General features: G+C 31.2%; 3 protein-coding genes across 6 annotated transcripts; 1 reads left to right on the plus strand and 2 right to left on the minus strand.

Annotated features, from left to right (window-relative positions):
• The first annotated feature begins 1,055 nt into the window (after positions 1–1,055).
• LOC114405929 lies at positions 1,056–4,992 on the plus strand. Its single transcript, XM_028368453.1, has 7 exons — positions 1,056–1,513; positions 2,609–2,710; positions 2,820–2,954; positions 3,063–3,123; positions 4,066–4,190; positions 4,602–4,725; positions 4,778–4,992. Exons 1-6 carry the CDS (start codon positions 1,121–1,123, stop codon positions 4,659–4,661), a joined length of 876 nt encoding a protein of 291 aa, XP_028224254.1. The 5' UTR covers positions 1,056–1,120; the 3' UTR covers positions 4,662–4,725; positions 4,778–4,992.
• Positions 4,993–5,895: 903 nt separating this feature from the next.
• On the minus strand, positions 5,896–10,207 carry LOC114405930 (vesicle-associated protein 1-2-like). The gene is made up of 8 exons (XM_028368454.1): positions 10,007–10,207; positions 9,784–9,854; positions 9,515–9,596; positions 8,973–9,088; positions 8,714–8,878; positions 8,575–8,625; positions 7,862–7,939; positions 5,896–6,265 (listed from the first exon to the last, which is right to left on the minus strand). Exons 1-8 carry the CDS (start codon positions 10,056–10,058, stop codon positions 6,155–6,157), a joined length of 726 nt encoding a protein of 241 aa, XP_028224255.1. The 5' UTR covers positions 10,059–10,207; the 3' UTR covers positions 5,896–6,154.
• A 6,200-nt stretch (positions 10,208–16,407) lies between these two features.
• On the minus strand, positions 16,408–19,894 carry LOC114405931. 4 transcript variants are annotated; one of them, XM_028368458.1, is made up of 3 exons: positions 19,787–19,894; positions 18,012–18,102; positions 16,408–17,847 (listed from the first exon to the last, which is right to left on the minus strand). In XM_028368458.1, exon 3 carries the CDS (start codon positions 17,726–17,728, stop codon positions 16,715–16,717), a length of 1,014 nt encoding a protein of 337 aa, XP_028224259.1. In that variant the 5' UTR covers positions 17,729–17,847; positions 18,012–18,102; positions 19,787–19,894; the 3' UTR covers positions 16,408–16,714. The 4 variants fall into 4 exon arrangements, with proteins under 4 accessions (XP_028224259.1, XP_028224257.1, XP_028224256.1 ...); XM_028368456.1 differs by having other exon boundaries at positions 18,003–18,102; XM_028368455.1 differs by lacking the exon at positions 18,012–18,102.
• Between the last annotated feature and the right edge of the window lie 1,455 nt (positions 19,895–21,349).

The raw sequence follows: 21,349 nt of genomic DNA on the forward strand, positions 1-21,349 counted from the left end.
TTGCTGATGCATGACAAAGATAACAGTAGTTGCAATTTCACTCCTTTTGGAGGAGGATAAAGGCTGTGACATGGCCTTCACTTGGATAAGCGAGAAGCTTCCATTTTCCTACACCACTTTGTCACTCAATTCAGGTAATCATTGAACACTTAATTTATTTTCTAATGAGTGAACATTTTTAAATGTTAACATGCCCAAAGTTTTTAAATGTCTCTTTGGTGCATATGGACAAAGAGGAATTCGAGTCGTAAAGTTTAGGAACCAAAAAATCTTACATACTATTATTATTGTTCTTACTATGAGGTCCAATATTAAATTCATTAGGGTTAAGATTAAGAAAATTGGTTAATTTTATTAAACCAATAATAGTAACATATAAATAAAACTTGAACTCATTAATTGCAGGTAAAGTTATATATTTTTGCTTATATTTTAGGTCCATGATAGTAACATACAAACAAAACTTAAAATCATTGGTTGCACAATGCACACCACCTGTTGGAAAGAGAAATAAGTAGTTTTTTCACAATGTAGTTTTTATTTCGAAGAAAAAAATGTCACTTTTTAACATTGTTTTTTGTTGTTTTTAAAATTATGGCAGGCGAGATTTTAAAGATGATAAATTGGAAGTAAAAGTTAATCTTAGGACATACATGATCTCAAACCAAACTAAGTAAGTCCAAGTGGGTTTGGGCTTTGGTCTTGTAATTAAATTATCCAAGGAGTATTATGATCTTTTATCATTTATTGGCTTTGAGTATTTTTTTTATTAATCGGTTTAGTTAGGTTAGTTAACTAATGCATGTAAATTACTCGTAAACCCTCTTATATTGGACTCCTCTATTTAAAAAATGATTGCTTATTTTTTCATCTTAATAAAAAAAACTACAATTTGTGAAAAAAATTACTTCTCTTTCTTAAAAGAAGCTTGCTTCTTTCCAACAGGTGGTGTGCATAATGGGTGCTTGAAGTTGGGCCCACTATAGTGATAGGCCCAGTTTCCAAAAAAAGCCCAAACAAAAAAAAACATTGGCTACTCTACTCAGTACTCATGATGATGGTGGTGAAAAAGAAAAACAGAGTCGAAAGAGAATAGCAAAAAGCACAGAACAATCCGAAAATGGCGGAACGCGAAACCTCCGAATCCGAGGACCCCTCGAGTTCAGGGTCGGAGTACGAGGATGCACAAACGGTAGAGGGCAATGGTGTGAAGAAGAAGAAGGGTTTGTCGGAGTACGAGAAACAGAGGATGTCGAGAATTGCCGAGAACAGAGCCAGGTTGGAGGCTCTGGGTTTGCCCCAAATCGCTTCCTCGTTAAAGGGTTCTTCGCAGCCTCACAAAGCCACGAAGGGCAAAGAGAAGAAGAAGAAGGTTAAAGATGACGATGATGAAGAGTATGAACCCGAAGAAGACGAGGGAGAACAAGTATCGGGTTCTTCAAGTGAAGAAAATGAGGACCGTAAAGACGAGGACTTTGCAATTGAAAACGCTTCAGGGTCACGGAAAAGAAAGGTGGGTCGTCAAAATTCTTCAAATAATGCTCTTTTTTATGTTTTATTTTGTGGAGTTATTGTATAGTTTAGTTCTGAAACTGAGCGTGTTTTATGCACTTTTATTCAAATTTGTCTCTGAATGTGTCAACTTGCTAACAAGTGTAGCTTACCTAAGTTACAAGTTTAGAAATTTAAGGCTATTTGACATGTTGCTGTTAAGAGTAACTAATTAGGAATATTAGTTTGTTACAACTTACAAATAAGCTCTATAAATAGAGAGGGGGCTGGTTTGTTCAAACTTTAAAATAATAAAAAAAAACAATTTTAAAATAAGCACACTTTTTTAATAAGCAAATATGATTTGCTTCTCAAAATAAGTAGAAAACAGTTATTTTAAAGGAAAAACAGTTTAGACAAACACATTAAGAAAACGGAAAGCTGCTTATTTTATTAAAATAAGTGTTTTTCTCAAGAAATAAGTTTAGACAAACTCACCCAAGCACCCTGCACAATGTATCTTTTAGTATAAATCGTTTTACAAAATGTTATTCTATGGCACTCCTCACTTGCATTTTGAACTTATGGTACTGTGGCCACAATTTGTTGGTGTCACTTGCATTTCTCCTTAAACCATTTCATCTGATAATGCTGATAGTTGCTTATGATTTTGTTTAATTTACCAAGTTGTTTAAAGTTTAAACATTAGAACAATATAAGTTGGCAGATGACACTTTGACTAGTTTTTGGTGTAGAATGGAGACAGTGAGGTTTGAACCTAGAACCTCATGCAAAGTGTGAATGAGTTAGTTAGCACTTTAACTAAATTGTATGATAATTAACAAAAAATCTTGTAGTGTTTCGACTTTAATGAAACTGAGTTATTGGGATTTTTTTTTCATCTGTGTGTACTCCTTTGCAAAATTGAGTTATTTTTGTTGGTAAAGACGAAAAGTGTTCTGTATTTTGCAGTAATCATTGTTTGGTTTGATATGAATAATAAGATGTTTTGGCATTGTGCTGTTTTGGTAAGTTAGGTGCATAGACACTTCACTTCTGGTTTAAGAATTATTTTGACATTTACAATCACGATCCTTTTGCCTAATACCAACTCCAGGTGAAGAACAAAAGTTTGAAAAAGAAAGCCAGAGTTTCTGGGAAGAAGCATGTTAGTAATTCAGAGTACATTGATTACGATGATGATGAAGCTCTTAGGCAGGTAGTTTTGATGTTTGCATCCTGTTGGTTTTTTCTGATAACTGATATACATTTTAAGCTTTTTGCCATGATGCTGAGCAGCATTGTAACTGTATGATGTCTGTGCATAGGCAATTGCTCTTTCCTTGCAAGACTCTGCAGAAGGTTCTTATTTGCCTGACAAGAATGTAGTGAACACCAGCAAGACCGAGAAAAAGGGAAGCGGTCATGTTCAAGAAGATAAGGGAAGAAAGAACAAAAAATCGGTTTGTATTGAATTCACTATTCAAATTATCTCTTTCCTTGTTTATAACTCTTTAGTTTATATTGGATCTTTTTTATATTTTAATATATGACTGTTTCAACATCAACAGTTTGCTAGTCGGCTGCAACTGACTGAGGATGAGCTCATTGTACACTTCTTCCAGCTAGATGGTAATTTGATAATATCTGTACTTGCTACTTTTTATTTGTTTAAGAACAAACAGCAATGGCAAGAGATTAATTGGAACAGTCATACTTAAATCTCCATCTATTATTCATCAAATAGGAACTTTGTTTTCCCTTAACGTTTTGGTATATCATGCCAACATAAAAAACTGCTCTTGTTGAGATGATTAGAGTTATATGTAAGCCAGCCATTTTGATCCATTTAATTTTAAATGGGAAACAATGATCTGTCCTCACTTTTCACTTATGAATATTTGGAGATTTTTTTTAACTTTTACCAATTACAAAAAAGCAGCATGGTTTAAGAAGCCACGTTCTTGCGCTTATAGTGTTGTAGTTAATTGCTCTCTTCTTTTGCATCTATTGATTTGCTTACATAGGAGGACAATTGTTTGAAGGACTCTGTTATTTGAACGTATAACTGCTTGCATATTTGGTGTTTAAAGTATTAGATAGTTGACATTGGTATGGATCAGCTTCAAAATCCGTGTTTGTTTCTGGTAGTTTTATTTGACCCGATGTTACTTTTATCAGTTCAGATTCTTTTTCTTTTTTTTTTTTCTTTAAGATGAACACAACTTACATGTAAAGTTTTTAACCATTATTTATTTCAGGATTTTTCGTATTTGCACAAACTAGTGCTTACCTGAAAATTTGATATGATGGCAAATCACACCAAATACTCCCTCCTTTTCTAAACCAAAAATAAAATTAAAATATGAGAAGTCACTACTTAAGCTCTTAATAAATAATGAGATGCCAAGAGATTCAATAATGCTATCAACAACATCTAGCTATTTTATCTAGATTAAGTTCTGGTTTGATATATAGGAGAATAAAGAAGTCTTTTCCCTCTTTTTCTTTGCTGCTTAATTCATGTGCAAGCTGTTGTAAACTTGTAATTGACAAGGAAGTTGTGGCATGCAGAAGCAGGAAAAGGAACTATAAGTGTAAGGGATATACAAAGGGCAGCTACAGCTCATGATTTTTTATGGACAGACAAAGAGTTAGTTGATATGATTCGCTACTTCGATAGTGATGGAGATGGAAAGGTAAGGATCAGAAGGTCTTTCTGATTCTGTTTTTCTGGCAGGAGGTCAGGAAGAAAACCTATAGGCTTTTTATGACTTTCAATTTGAATTTTGGCGGATAATTGCTAAAACCTTTTGAACTATAGAATGTATTCTTTAGGATTCTTAGTTCTTACACTAGTCCAAATATGTTTTGTTGATTGCAAGTACTTACTGAGCAGTTTAATCTCTTTCACTTTATTCATATTTTTCAGTATAACTTCAAGGTCAGAAAGCATAGTTCTTTCTTACATCTTTTGAGAAATATGAAAATTGGTGAATTTGACCCCTTAGCATCAAAATTGTGGAAAATTACCATGAAAAATTTTGTGCACTATGTTTGATTATTGTTGTTGTTATTATTATTGTTAAAAATAATTGGCTCTGTTGCAGCTAAGCCTTGATGATTTCCGGAAGATTGTTGTTCGTTGCAACTTGATTAAAGGGTCTTGAAAATCTTGATAGAATCATGGTTAGCCAGAGATGATAGCACATTGGAAGATATTACAAGGACTGTTAAATATATATATATATATATATATATATATATATATATATATATATATATATATATATATATATATATATTTCATGGAGTGACACAGATTTAGTATTCCTTGTATCCCATTATCACTATATATAACTTATATTGTACTGTGCTGCTTTTCCTTTTCTGTATACTTTGTAACTTTCATGAGCTATGTGTTCATTTATAACGTAAAATGTAATTCAGCAGCCTGTAATTTGATACCTTTTCAATCTCCTAATGTTTCTTACTATTTCATTATGGTATCTTTGAATTTGAACCCTTAGATAGTATAGTATTTGTGCCTTCGCACGGATTATATTCATATATTGACCATTGGTGTACTTAATAATGAATGAAAACCATTTACAAATCGAACACACAGGACCAAAGGAGGAAGGCGATGAGTTAATTATTAACATTCAACTGTGTATCGAAAAGCTAACTCAAACCTTAAAACAACTAGAATTGATACCCTGTGTTACAAGAAATACTAATCCAGATGTATGAAAAACATAACTTAGTACTTAGAATCTCATTTTGACGAATAATTTTTTAAAAAGAGAATCATAAAATGATTCAACTTCCCTGAATTAATCATCAATTATCACAACTAAATCTATTATTTTCATTTCGTGATCAATTATTGCGAAAAATATTCTTATCCATTTACAAATTAACTCCAAAAACAGTTTGTACCGGAAAAACATTGTGCCATTTTTTCAAGAATGTCAACAATATTGCATATACTAGAGGCTTTCAAATTGCATACAATTCTCCTTTTTCTATCCCTACAATATCCTTAATTGTTTGAAAAATATTACACTAACACCCATGTACTAACACCTTAATTATTTAAAAAATATTACATCGAATACCACAATAAAGAAGGTTGTAAACGTTAAGAAAACAGGATGCTTACGTACTATTTGGAAAAATCTAAGAGGGTGTAAGTATAATATACTCAATAAAAAAGAAAACAATAGTAATTGAGGAAAAGCTTACACGTAGCCAGTTTGTGCTTAGATTAGTAAATAGTCCCAATTGATTGATTATATATTTTACTTGAGAATAATTTTGTGTTACCACGAAGAATTTAATAGCTTCAAAAACGCACTATCATGGTGCCATGATTAAGCAATTAGACAACCAAAGGGGTCGTGGTGAGAAATAGGAGCTGCTAAAGAATTGATCACATGTACCACAGCAGATAACAATACACTTCCCATGATACAAATTTGTCCACTTGTCTATGATTGCTATGGCTGATACAAGTACCTATTTTTTGACCACACATTCCAAATTTGTAGGAGCAATACATGACAATAAGACAACAAATTGGTTTTTCCACATCATCGCACATATTTCTTGTTGCTTTCTACAATTGATCTCATTTTGGAGAACTTGGCCATCACTCAGGTCACGTCCTCTTCAACAGGAAACCCAAGATGAGTCCAATGATGCCAACAAGAACTACGTAAATGAATGGTACACCGCCGCGGCTTCTGCCGGCATCACGCCTCAAAAGCTCCTGCACACAAAAGATTCCAAACCAATCCATTATTTTCCATGAGAATAATAATTGCATGTGATGTATTTATTGACTTCTTCATCAAACATTTAACCATCATGGCAAGTAATGACTACAGTTTTACTTCAAAAAAGAAAAAGTAATGACTAAAGTTTGACTGCACTACTAGTACTCTAATGAAAAATGATCTAGGATGCGTTTGTTTTAAAGTTGAGTAGAATTAGTTGAATGTAATTGGTGATGTGAACTGAGCTTAAACCCAGATTGGTCTTAAAGCCCAACTCATCATCTCTTTACTCATCCCACACACCTAGTTTTGACCAAAGTCAACACTAGGAGTACACACCCAAAGTAACGTATATTCACCCATAAGGGGCCTTGGGCCCTATGCTAAGGATTCTTGCTCAGATCTAACACCTATACATACACCACCACCATCATGATGAAAGATATACATTTGTTACATCTCGTCATTACTAACTCAAGGGTCAGAATGTCTTTTGCAAGTATACATTGCTCGTATACTTTAGAGAAACCAGAGTCTCAATTGAAATTAGAGTTCAGACGATCAAGAATTCAGTTCAATCAAGTCAACAATCAGTTTGGACCAGACAACATTCTAGCCTGAATTCATCACCTCATCCACTCAGGACAAAACAATTGGGAATTTGGGATACGTGCCTAGATTAACTTCAACCACAAATTTACATTGGTGCATGTGGCACGGTAGAAAGAATTGATTGTATGTGTTAGCCAAACAGGCATCTAGTCTGAGGAGTAAAAATGAATCTGAAGTGATCAGAAAAGCAGAACATAGAACCAAGAAGAGTGTGAATTTAGAGTGCAAGACTATCATGGCTTCTAATTTAGCAGTCAAAAGATTCAAAACATGTTAGGCATCAAACAAGTCCCACCTTCCTGGTATGATTTCAGTGGGAAGGGTCACCATAGGAATACTACAACAAGCCATCTAAACAATTCTCCTTTCTATTTCTATGATAGGTGATAAAATAGCTAGGCATATAAAACTACATGCGAAATAAGGTGATTGATTAAGGATGTAGAGAATTTCAGGATGTCCATTGGTTTGTGAGGGTTGATTTTCAAACCATCCAACAACCATACTAATATACTCAGTTTAGCAAAATGAATAGTAGACTAAGCCTATGGATATGGCTAACATGAAACTGAACCAAAAGCTTTCAAGAATCGGCACAGTAGCATATGTTTGTTCAGTTTACTATTTCTTTTGATCTGAAAATAAAATTAAAAATTAGTTTAGAAGCAGCAAACAGAACAGGTTCCTTTCAGTTTCCCTGCCTCTATTTTCCTGATCCTTAATCACTCAAAATCAGCCAAGATTTTAAGATATTCAGATACACTTTGATTCATGAACACATGACTAAGATGAACTCCTCTTTCCCAAACTGTAAATTCAGACATAATGAGAAGGATATTGAACTCAGTTCATCCTAATAAATGCATAACATAACATGTGAACAATCAAGATCTATAGGAAGTAGGAAGTAGAAACATTCAACATAACACATGTATAAACATGCTTAAAAGATTTTTTTTTCAGAATGAATTCCACACCAGTTCTTGCTGAAGTCTTCTGTTTTGCTCAACAATAGAATTCCTCTCCTCAGTTACCTTGGAAATAAGAGCTCTTGCCTGAAACAAAAATAAGTTCAAAATGAGCACCATTTTTCTTTAATTAATTATTATTAATATATCACTAAGAGTGATCATGAGCTCTTCTTTGAGGCAGTTGAGACAACTGCTTCAATCGGGTTACCAGCAAATTTCTTCAAATAATAAAATTTTCAATGCAAATGAATGACTCGACTCAATCCACTTCAAACAGTTTATCATCAGGAGCATTTCCAAACAACATGCTTAAATAAAAAATAAATGAAATCACAGTACATCGAGGCTATGAAGAAAAAATTACTGAGAAAAGGCCAAAACAGTAATATAAATCGATGCATAGACTTGAAAGCTTAGAAATTTATGTGTTTCAAAAACATTTGAAAAGTAATTCCAACCTCCAAAAATTAAATTAGAGTTATCATGATATTTGAATTCTCTACAACGACATGCAAACTGGTCCTTCTGGGTTGGGATTAAGAGATGTTATTACATGCATGCTCATGTAGGGGTCAACAACCAACATCAAGCATTAGATTTTTCCAAAATTAAAAAGTATTCTGTCACATAGAATAGAATGATAGAAATTATAATGTTAGCCGATTTTCTTTTAATTGACGAAGAAAGCAAATCAAAGAGAAATTATATATGTATGTCACCTCAAAGGAAGCATCCTGATGTTCACCCCGCTCATTGAAAGCTTTTGAAGCCTATAATGCATGTTTATCACAAAAATTAATTAACCAAAAAGATGAAAATTTGTTTGAAAATATATTGAGAAACCCACTGGTCACTCACCCCTGTGAATTCCGCAGCACTTGAATGCCCATTCTCAGATACAGATGCACGAGGGGATGAATCTTCATCAGATCCTTCTCGAACTGGGGATGGTGGTTGAGGAGGAGCAACATAAACAACTCTCAACTTGCACTCTTCAACATCATGACCAGATTCTTTATTGAACTGTAAAAATGAGCATAGAAAACCATCAACTTAAGCAACATGTCACACATGTATTAATTCTACCAAGAAACAATATAATTTGTTGAATGGATACCATTTCTGGAGTGATATCTTTTGTGGTTGCCCCAGGGCTAGCAACTACACTTTGAAGGAGAAACTTATCCTTGCATTGCATGTCAGGAGGTGCCTCCTTTTGGGCTTGCATTGTCACTGAATGCATAAATAAGACACTAACAGTCAATACATAGAGAAGAAAGTTACTTAACAATATAAGTTCAATAGGCATACACTGTCAATGTAAAATTTTTTAGGTATAACTATCGGTATGACTTTAAGTTTGTTATTATAAAATTCAACAAACTTACCATGCGGTTTGCGATTGAATTCCACTGTCAGTTTATATATTATTTATTCAAAAAAAAATATTGCACAGAAAAAAGGGGGGAAAAACAAAAACAAAAAATCTATAAGCTATAGCAACACTTAACTCAAAAAATTACAAATATAGAATATTTCACCATATATAACCCACCAAATCCAGTAAAAGATAGATTCTCTTTGCATGCAATTGTGCTTTTGTGTGAAAAAGGGAGAATGAGGGAGGGAAGATAGAAAGATAGAGTGAGAAAAAGAAACCTATGACATCACAAGTAGACCTAGGCATCACAACTCCAGTGTTAGGTCTAACACAATATTTCTTAGGATTTGTTGTCTTGACCTGCAAAACCATGAAGTGCACCCCCAAATCAAAATTACAAGTCTCCAAAACACACAAAAATTGAAGGGGGAAAAAACGACTACACCAAAAAAAAAGAGAATAAAAATGAATTATAAAACAAACAAAAAAAAACTCAGAACAAAAAAAAAGTGAATCAGAAAAGAAACATAAAGAGTAAAATTGGTACCTTGAAAGCCACATAGTTGTCAGTCTTGTTAGACAACTGCAAAGAGCACGAGATCTGCTTCCTCAATTCAACTATTTTCACAAACCCAAAACCCAGAAAAATTAAAAAAGGAAGAAACAAGAAATTAGAACAAGACCCAGAAACAGAAACCGAATAAAAAAAACCGAAAAATTGAATTTTGAAGAGAAAAGTGAAAATCTTTATTGAATCTGAATAGGCTCACAGGGAAACTGCAGCTCCTGGGGCTGTATGTGGAGGAGCTCGCCGGAACTCATGGCGGAGGGATGGGCGGGGATCGCCGGAGAGAGAGATCAATGTCGGTTTTCCGGCGAGAGGAAACGGTTATCGTAGGAAGAGAGAGTCGCAATCGCAACAACGTGGGACACTGATTGTCTCTGATCTTTGGAAAATATTTTACATTTTACATACAGAGCATCGAATGGAAGGGTAATTTCGTCATTTCAATGTTCAAAATCATGACCATATTAACTGGTCCCACTCCCATCTTTATGATTTCTGTTTTTTAGAAAAATAAACTTAATAGTGGGAGACTGAATTGACTCTAATATTCAAAATCATACTAATTGGTCCCATCCTTATGGATAATATTTAATTTTTAATCTATTGTATACCATATATTATATTTTAATTATAAAATATAGATAAAAATATATTATATTTTGTTTATATCGAAAATATTAAAAATATATTTGTTAAAAAATATAGAAAAAACATAGGTAAGAGTTTAATGATAATGTATTTTTAGCGTAAAAACTTTTTTTTATAGTTAATCAATAAAAATAATTATTATAAAAATTAATAAAATTATTATTTATAATTAAATGATAGTACATAACTTATTTTATCAATTAGTATTATATATATTTAGCATTTTTTTATTTGTTAAAATTTATAAAAAATTATATAAATTTATTCCTTATTTGATAAAATTTATTTAAAATTTAAAATTTATTATTAATAAAAAAATATTAAAAATGTATCAATTGCTAAAAATAATGTATAAAAAATGTATCAAATAATTTCTCCCACGTAAATAAAAATATGTCCATCATGATGTGCTTTTTTTTACCTGTGTAAGTTTCTTTCTCTTTTATTTAATTTTTCTTTTCAAGGTTGGTATCATGCTTTGTTGGTTTGTTAAAATAAATTAAAGTATATATTCTTTTTGGAAGGTCTGTTTGAATCGGCTGTTTTTTTTTTTTTGGTTTACTCAAGCAAGTATTTTACTGTAGTTATAAAAAAAATGTTTGCAAGGTTAACTAAATGAATTAGATCTTTTTAAAATATTATAATACCTTTTTTATCTTCTTTTTTTAATATGAAATTTTAATTAACTTCCTGTTAACATTAAACGATCTAAAATAATAATTTATATTTTTATTTTAGATTATTTCTGTGAAGAAATATTAATGAACTTGAACGATCTAGGATAGTGTTAAACAATATTTTTTTTTACAGCAGTGTTAAACAATTTTTTTTGACAGCATAGTTAAACAAATTTGACTCTAATTGTTGGTGTACTTTTGCTATATAAGAATTAATTCGAGTCCAGGAGAACGGAAACCATACCAAAAAAAGCAACAAATAAATATTGAGGGTAAAATTTGGCATTGTACCTTAGTACATTATTGGTGGAAGGTATCCATGTGCTTAAATGGATTGTTGATGTTTGCAATTAATAATGATACATTCAATTGGATGCAAGTATTTGTTGGGACACAAACAACTAAACTCATGTCATGTTGAAGGTTCTTATTCAGTTTAAAATGATATTCTTCTAATGGCTTTCTATATATGTTGTGTCACATAATATTTTTGCAATTTAGTTACATAAAACAATTATCCACTTTCTTGTTTGGATGAATTTTATGAGGACAGTGAACTACTAGTACCCACAAGTAGATTCATCTGAGCTTGAAGATAGTGCACTTAGTTGTCCATTGAGTTCTTTCCATGAACATGAACACTCTCATCACTCTCATCACTTTCCTTCACATTTATTTTTCATTTGAATACTCTCTTCTCATTCTCATGAAGTTGTGAATTTCGGTCTCATGAACAATTTATCTTAATAACATCTTATCTCCATTTCAATATATTATATTTAGCATCTTTATTTTCAACTTGAATTTGAATAATTTTTTTATCAATAATTTAAAATAACAATATACTACGTACGTACAACATATATTATTTATCATAAATCTAAAACAATAATTATACTTTAAAAAGTATTAAATTATTCCAAAATTTAATTATAAAACAATTTACATATTTAGAAATATTTATTTATTATAAATTATAAATTTTAGTTATATAAAATAAACATTTATTTTATGCAATGTATAGGTTAAAATACTTGTTACTTATCTTATATGCAAAGTTTCATCTGAAACTTCTAATAACTTCTAGAAGAATAATTTCTAATAAAACTTATTAATATCTTGCTTCTAAACATTTGTGCCCTGTCATTTTATATTTTCTAAGTATATTTAAGTGACTAAACGTTATTTTCTTATTTATAAGAATCTTCTGATAACAAAGAAGGCATATTGAACAAAAACGTATTAGGAATTTCAATTGCACAAGTTAGACCAAAGTTTGTTAAAGATCACAATTCATCCTCTCTTCTTATGATTATCTCATCAACTTTAATCAATATTGAATTTCAACTTCTTGGGTTAAGCACACTTAATAATATGAGAGGGAAAAAATTAGGAAAAAGTGATGGTCAACACAAATTGACCATAAAGTACTTTTAATAATTTCTTTTAATTTTAAGATAAATAAATGACATTTATTTTAAGTCTTTAATAAATAATTTAACAATTATGTGTTGATGTGCGGTTGTTTAAGCTTAATAAACAATTTTAATTTAGAGTCCAAAAATATAAGTGTGTTAAATTAATATTTAAAAGAAAAATTTTATCACCTATAATAATTATATTTAATTCAAACATAATTGACTCACGTAGAAAATATATTATTAGATGCTATTTACTATGTCTATGTGATTTTATGTTATAAACACACAAGTAATTAACCAATATTATATGATAAAAAATAGTGATTTTAAATTTTAAAAGGATAAAAAATCAAAATTTAATTATATTAAAGAGACAAAAAAAAATGTATAATGAACAAGTAGGTACTTGTCAAATCAGAATTTGTGGGTGGGTTTAAAATGAAGCAATATGCATTAGCTAAAGCATCCCTGACTTAGCTTTGACTCCTAAATAGAGTGATTTGGCTCCCCACCCCACTTTATACATTAATTTTCTAAAAGGTGCTTTGTGAATTTACATCAAATTTACGATTTTCACCCATACCCTTTTATATATTCAAAACATTACTTGCCGAATCAGCGAAATTTCAACATGTAATAGCCAATCAACACCATCACTCTCATATCATAACATTAACATGTTCAACATGTTTAAATAATTTAAAGAGTGAATCAAACATTTTAAAATTTTTCAAGCGAAGTAATGAAATTACAATTTTACCCCCAATTGTAACTCAATGGCATATTAGTCTACACGATTGCCAATGAGTGTGGGATAATTCGGCTCAAATACTTGCAATTCCAAGCAAGAATGCAAGCTTCAAGTTATGTAGAAAGTAGAATATATTCAGAGACACAGTGGGTGTCTATTGGAATTTCATGGAAAATGTTGCAATAGATTTAATCAAATAATGGTAAATATAAACATCTTATATAATGTTGGAAATTTTATGTTGGGAAAAACATACCCACTTTGAAACAAAATCCAAAGTCTCTTATCTAATATAGGAAAACACTATAACTTATAGAAATGATATAGTGTTATGAGATCGTGTTGCCTTCACATGTAAAGAACAATATATTTAACAGAGGAATCTAATTTATGTTTGATTTTTATTGTGTGTAAAAAAAATTTAAATTAGAGACAATCATACACCACATAAATAAAATTAATTTCTGATCTAATAAATTAATAGATACCTATAATCTTTCACCCATGATAATTTTTTTTAAGGAAAACACTATCAAATTCAAGTCAGCATATTCAGTAATTTCACTATCATACAAGTTACTCAAAAGTGGAATTTTCAAGAAAATATTAGAGCCTTGAAAATAACTGCATGGCGGCTATTGAAAATAACTGCTTGAGATATATTTAATAAAATAACATACCTGACCTGTTATGTGAGTTGTACATGTCAATAATCACATGCTATCCCTTATATTCAACAACTGTCCTTAATGGTGTTCTCAAATGTGTGGTGTACCTTAGATGCCATCTAATGAATAATGATTTATAAACTTTGTAATCATACCTAAAGAACATTAACTTCTTTTCTTTTGTCGAAATATATTTGTGTTTATCAAAGTATAATTATCCACATTTGATAAAAATATAATTAACAACCGAGCTATTAATTAATTTTCCATGAATGATTTAAGGAACCCGCAAGTACTCGGAATGATTTGTATAGTAATATAGTAATAATACTAAAAATTATAGCACACAATAAATATATTAATGACACTAAATATATTTTTTAATTAAAATGTTTTAATTTAAATTTATTAATTAGTGTCATTGAGATATTAGTTAATATTTATTTTTGTTTCTTTCACTACTTAGTCAACATATTTGAGTCGTTGCCCTGTGGTTGTGACAAAATTCAATATGAAAAAAAAAATGATTGTAAATGCTTTGTACATATTTCAATACCAAATTTGTGATAAAAAAGTTGACAATATAAACAACGATCATTTGAAAAATGATTGTAAATGATACTTTATTCAGTTCTTCAACTAATTGCATTAAAATAAAATCAGAATCAAGTTTCGATTCCTGCTCTAACACAATCATGACTTTTTTTTTCATCCTTCTTCCCACCACCATTTTATTCTCTCAAATGTTAACATTTTAACATCCTTGGCCCATAGTAAAATAACTAAGTGTGAAGCTTTAGGTTCATCAAAAAAAAAAATTACTATTAGATTTCATAAAACAAAAACTTTTCATATGTTAACAAGAAATCCACCTATGTTAAAAAAAGATTTATTATATTTTTATCACATTTAAAATAATTTTTTTTCTCAAATAATAATTTAATTTTCACTTATTATTGGATCAGCTTTGTTGATGCTTCTTTGTCCTTCAAAATCACACGTTTACTCATGATGAATGTGATAAGTTCATGTTGCGTTTCTTCGCATCTTGCTTGCTGTTGCTGATGTTGTTTATAGGACCACATAACACAGACAATTGTAAATTGACTTTATTTTCATTCAGTTTCGTATTTTCTTCTTCAATATTTTATTATTTTCCTCACCCACGAAAGCAATGCATTTGATTTTGACCCTGAAGCTTTTCCTTCTTGTTTTTCTTCTTCTTCTTCTTTTTTTCTATCTTTGCTTTCATTTCTACACCTTTTAGGAAAACTTATGCGTGTGCATTAGTCCATTGCTAATTAAGAAAGGGGACAATAAAATACTTGCATTTTACCTGGTCAATTAAGGAACATGTTCTCTGAATTATGACTAATATAAATATTACTTCACTTGGGACATTTCACTAAACCACCGTCCATAAACCAAATTTGACAAATTTAAAGTATGTTTAGATTAAAGTTTGCAGACTTAAATTTGAATGAATTTTGTTTTGCTAAGTGAATTTGCAAAAACAACCATATTGCTTTCAATTGAAATTTGGTTTCAAATCAAGTATAACCGTGCAAACGTATTTTTGAAAGAAAACCAAACATAACCTTACAATGTTGACCCGAAAAAAAGAAGTAAAAAATTTAAGCTTTGTTTATTGAAAAAAATAAGTTTTTTATATTCTAAAATTTAGTTGTCCCTTCTATATATTTGGTAGTGTTTGTCTCATGACCATATTTCTCTTTTCCAAAAGTTTGTCTCCTAGGTATTTGAACTAAAAATATCTTTCAGTTGTTTCTATTTTTTTTAAAACACTTATTCTGCAAACAATTTTTAAAACTTAATAGAATTTAGATGAGAAGTTGATTGCCTAATAGTGTATAATTATTCAAAAAAACAATTTAATACAAAAAAGTAAGAAGTGAATCAAACAAGCACTTACACTGTTACAGCAGCCTAACAAAAGCAACTTTCAGTTGGGCATTAAGATGAATAATTCATTATAATACCAAAGTAAAAAGCAAATCCTTTGAAAAAAAAAATAGAAGATATATATGAGTTTTGAAGTGTGTAAAACACCAATTTTCCCTCTGTTGTTCACAAAAACAACTAAGCTAAAATTCATAGTTCACCGTTTCTTGTCCCTCCTATTTATACATGAATCTTTGTATTCACACATTTAAGACAAAAAATCAAAAAAATCACACTAGTTCTATACACTGTTATTTATCAAGACGCAGATCAAGGGTAAAAAGAGCAGAAAGAAAGACAAGGATACCCAAAAAAACAAAAACAGACAAAACTGATTATCATTTATGAATGAAAGGAATAGGAGCCTCGACTCAATCGAGATATTATCATTATCGATATTATACATTCTGTCTGGAAAAAAACAAAAGAACAAGTAATTAATATAACTTATTTTATTACCTATAATTTATCAAAAATAATAAATCCATAAACTTTTACTTGGAACCAACCACTATATAATTTTTCCATCTTCATAAGTTGAGGTAAAAACAGATAAACCACTTTGTTCACAACTTGAAGATAGCACAGACAAAACCATTGATACAGCATAAAGCCCAGTGATAAAGTAAGTCTTGTATGCAATTTACTTGTGTATATATCTATTAGATGTGTACCACTATCACTATGGTATATGGATGGGATGGAAAACATCCATAACTAAAATAAACATCTACTTATTCTATAATCTGTCTCTTTCAGAATATTTTTACAATGTATTAATCACTAATCACCATTAACACTAGAAGTATCAGAAGACAATTGCTGCTTACGAGCTCGTGCAGCTAAGCCAGCAAACCAAGCAACCCTCATCAACTGCAGACCAAGAATTAGCACCCACCAGCAAACCAGCCCCCTAATTGTATGCATCACCCATGCCGGTGCACTGAGCTCAACCCCAAGCTTTAATCCCCTCATTAGCTGCAAGACACGGTAGGACTCGTAAATGACAGGGGTAACAAGCCAGACTGGTGATTGCCAATGCCAAGTCAACATCTCGGTCAGAAACTGTACAGACAAAAGAAGAAGATATGGACCAAGTAGAACTGCAAATGGGATGAAAGGTAGTTGAGGTTGGAGAAAACCCTTCTGAGATCCAAACATCATCAACAGTGGGATAACAAAACCGGTAAGAGTTGCAACAATGTTCCAGAATTGGTAACTGAAGGGAGCCTTGCTTTTGCAGTCTTGTGTTGGAGACTTTGGTCGTGAACAAGCATCAGCCATGAGGAGAAAAAGGGTTGCACCGAGGTTAAATATGCAATCAAGTCCAATTAAGGAAAGTAGGCTGGCTATATTGGGGCCGAGAAAGATTGATGATATCGGTAACCACAATGTTGGGACCATGCCAGTTGCTAGGAGAACGGAAGGGCCCAAAAGCCACAATGGCCATTTGAAAACCTGAAGCTGCAGGCCTGGCTGAGATTCTGTCTCTACAACCCCTTCAGCATTTGTTATTGATGAATCAGCTGTTTTACTAGATTCAAGAGTTTCAAATATATTGGCATTTTGCGGCAAAAAAGTATCACTTTGATTATCAGTAGGAGCATATGTGACAGGTGATGACTCCCATGGAGTTAACTTCGTGCAGCATATGCAGGATTGATTAATGTGAATACTAGGAAAGGCAGATCGTTGGAGTTGGGATAGTTTTCCAGACTTCAATAGCCCTTGGCTTCTAGAATGCACCCTTCTGAAAGTGGAGGCATGTTGAGTTAACGAAGCCATTCCTGTATGCATTCTTGACTGCTGACACTCTAAAGGATTTTATGCTCTTTGTTCTCTTGCACTTGAAGTTAAGAAATAGCAAAGTGTTGAATATGAACACTGTTAACCTCCAAAAATCAAGAAATGGTGGACTGTTGGAGAGAGAGAGAGTAATGTGATAAGAAAGCTTGCATCATCAACTTGGATGCTACCTTAAGAAGCGAGTAAGTCTAACAATTTTAAAGGAAAAATGAAAAACAAATAAAAGAAGTTATTCAAGAGACATGAAAGAAGTAAATTACAGGACCTCTGCTACCTAAGATGGTTAATCAATCCAGAAAGTGGCACACAAATAGTACTGTTCTCCAAAATGAGATTGGGACACCTTCAGTTACACCAGATATCCCCTAATAAGATAAAACTAAAATTTGAGTCTATTTTTTGCTTCACTTTCATTTTCTTTTCTCATCAACTACGAACAAGCAAAAAGGAAACAGTGGAAGATATACTCCAAGTGTAACAGATACAATGCAGGTGAAAAACAGAAACTTAGGCAGATTCCAGAGTCAGTCATATAAAGTGGTGAAGGTTTAAAAAATGGTGTTATTTGCAAAGCCAAACAAAGAAAACCAAAAGGGAAATCTTCTATATGAAATGGGTGTAGGTGTATTAAAATTAGTTAGCTAGTTTCTTCATTTTCTTAACAAATCACTCAGCGTAAATTCCAAAGCAGTAAGCTGAAATACTGAAATACAAAACTAGTTGGCACAGCAAGAACTAAAAACAAGGCAGCTATAAACTCTTACGATTTTAATTTAGTTTCTCGGGGATTTTAGTCAGCTGGAAAAACAATTTAGTTAACTGAAAAATTTCTATTCAACTAAGATAAAATATAGTTGACTATTTTTCCATGAAAAACAGTTCACATCATAAAACATTTTCTTGTCAACAGCAAACCAAATCTACTGAACTTGAATCACAATTTGGCAAATGAAAAGTGAATGTAAGTCAGCTAGAATTCTCTGAATTGAAGATTTCAGACGTTCAAAGTTTAAACTTACTGGGATTTATGCCACCAGTGTATTCATTCTGTTTCAAAATACCCATTATTAGGTGGCATTTGGTATAAGAAATCTTTCATTCTTAACTAAACTGCTTTACTGGAAATGAGATTATCAGCAACAGGTTTCTTGTTCCTAGAAGGGTTTTTTTTTCTCTCTTTTAAAAACATGAAAAACTTTTATTCCCATGTCACTTCCCCAAGAATGTTCAAACATTCCTTATCCAAAAAGCCACTTTAGGGTAATCACATAAGCACTAACAAAGTTAATAAATAGCTCCAATTGGACAATAATCAACAATAAAACCCTTATCTCACCAGGTGAGATCAACCACATAGATTGCATGGCAACAAAAAGCTCCAAGTGTATAGAAATAAAAAATAAAAAATTACCCTTTATTAACATACTCAAAATATTATTACCCCATCAATGCGTTTATATTCCATTTGGCACAGATACCTAAATGACAAGGATAAAATTGTCAAAAGAAAAAAGAACCGTCTTCTTGGCTTTCTTATGCCATCATCTGGATGATCTAACATGAACCCAAACAAACTAATATAAACTGAAACAAAGCTGAATATGTAAAAGCATATACATTTCCTGAATAAGGGAGTATCTAAAACACACAAACGTGTGTTAAATGCTCAGAGTATCATCAGAACCAAACTTCATCGTCACAGCAACCGGTTTAGTTAAACTTCAATACCCCTTTTCATTGGGTTATTGTAATATATTTTTTTTATCAAATCAAAAATTGCTAAATAAACAAAAATTATATTCATGATTCCCTCAGCTGTGACAATTCACACATATTGCAAGTCTTAAATTTTACAACTAAAAAGGCTATTAGAGTATGCCCTAATAGCCCTTTTGCAATCACTGGCCTGATTCCAACAATAGGTGAAGGAAAACTAACAAAATCCCATCAACCAAAAAGGGAGCAACAAAAGATACGAAAAAAAAATCACTGAAATTCAGAGCGAAAAGAAAAACAGAGAGGGAATGAAAAGAGAAAATGGTGGGTGACCTTCTGGCAAAGTCGCTGGGTAGAGCACGGGCTTCGGATTCAGAGGAACATTCTCCTCCTGAGGTTGTAGTTTTACTCTGTGGTGTGGATGAAAATAAACTACGACAAATCGAATGATTATTGTTTGTAATGGTTATAAATATAATTTGTAAGAATTAAAAAATAAATAAATAAATAATTTCACAAATGAAAAAAAATATTAAATGATTAAAAATATATTTAATTTAAAACTTATAATTGTTATGAATGTTTATTTTATATAATTAAAAACTATGACAAATGAATATTTTTAAGCATGTTTTATGTTGTGCACATGATATATATATATATATATATATATATATATATATATATATATATATATATATATATATATATATTAAATTTGTTAGGTTAAATTTTATTTTGATTTCTTTAATTTTTTTAAATTTATAATTTTGATTTTTCTGATTTTTAATTATAACATATGATCTTTTGAGTTTTAAAAATTGACAATTTTGATTCTCTTGTAAATTATTAATAAATAATTGTGAGTAATAAAATTATTAAGTTAATTATAAATTAAATAATATTAATTTTTAAAAAATTATAAACCCTAATCTTTTACAATATTAGAAAAGTAATTCGCAAAAAGAAAAATTGGTAGTGTTCTACATTATCAAAAAGTTAGATTGTTAATATACCTTTCATCCTTTTTTTAGTTAGAGTATATTAGTATTTTCAACCAAAAATTTTGGACAAAAAACCCAAACACTTCCCTTGGTATAATATATTTAATTTAGAAACACTTTAGTAATTTGAATGTTTAACTTGAAAAAATTTAGGAACACTTGTTTCTCTTTCATCCTCATCATGTTCTCAATGTATCAAGCATTCATGTAGCAAACCAAAGGCCCCGCATGGCAACTCGAACTGCGTCCAATGGTGATGGAGCTGCTAACAACATTAGCAACAAGCCAACAACCACGAAATCATGGAGTAGTAGCCAAGCACACTGGTTGTGATGAAATCACCATCGAGGACTGTCATGACAAGGTGGACAAGAATAGATGGTGCATAAGTTAAGAAAAAACTATGTGGAACAAAGTGGGGAAAATGATGAATCCAACAATGAATTAAGTAAGCATACTCAATGGTTTCTCTAAATTATTTTTTTTAATAAAAAGATGCATGAAATGTCTACAACTCCAAATTTTGGGTTAGATTAGACATGTGAGATGGGGATAAAAGAGAAAGGAAATGTAGAGGAGACAAAAATATCTTTTTATATATATATATATTTTTAATTTATTAAACATTCAAATTACTGAAGTGTCCCTAAATGTTATTAATAATTTCTCCTTTTTACTTCAAATTTAGGTATAATCTAGCAAACCTAAACTGAAAACATTCTTTCCCACACCACTTATCCTCCCAAAGGGTAATATTTTCACCACTACCCACTTCCCATTGTATCATACTATCAAACCACCCATCTTGGTCTCCTCCAGGCATCTCTTTTAAATCCCTCCATCAAATAGATTTGCAAGGAAGGAAGCACCACTGTTACTTTGAGACTTGGAC

The sequence above is a fragment of the Glycine soja genome, chromosome 3 (genome assembly GCF_004193775.1).
Source record: "Glycine soja cultivar W05 chromosome 3, ASM419377v2, whole genome shotgun sequence".
Classification (NCBI taxonomy): domain Eukaryota; kingdom Viridiplantae; phylum Streptophyta; class Magnoliopsida; order Fabales; family Fabaceae; genus Glycine; species Glycine soja.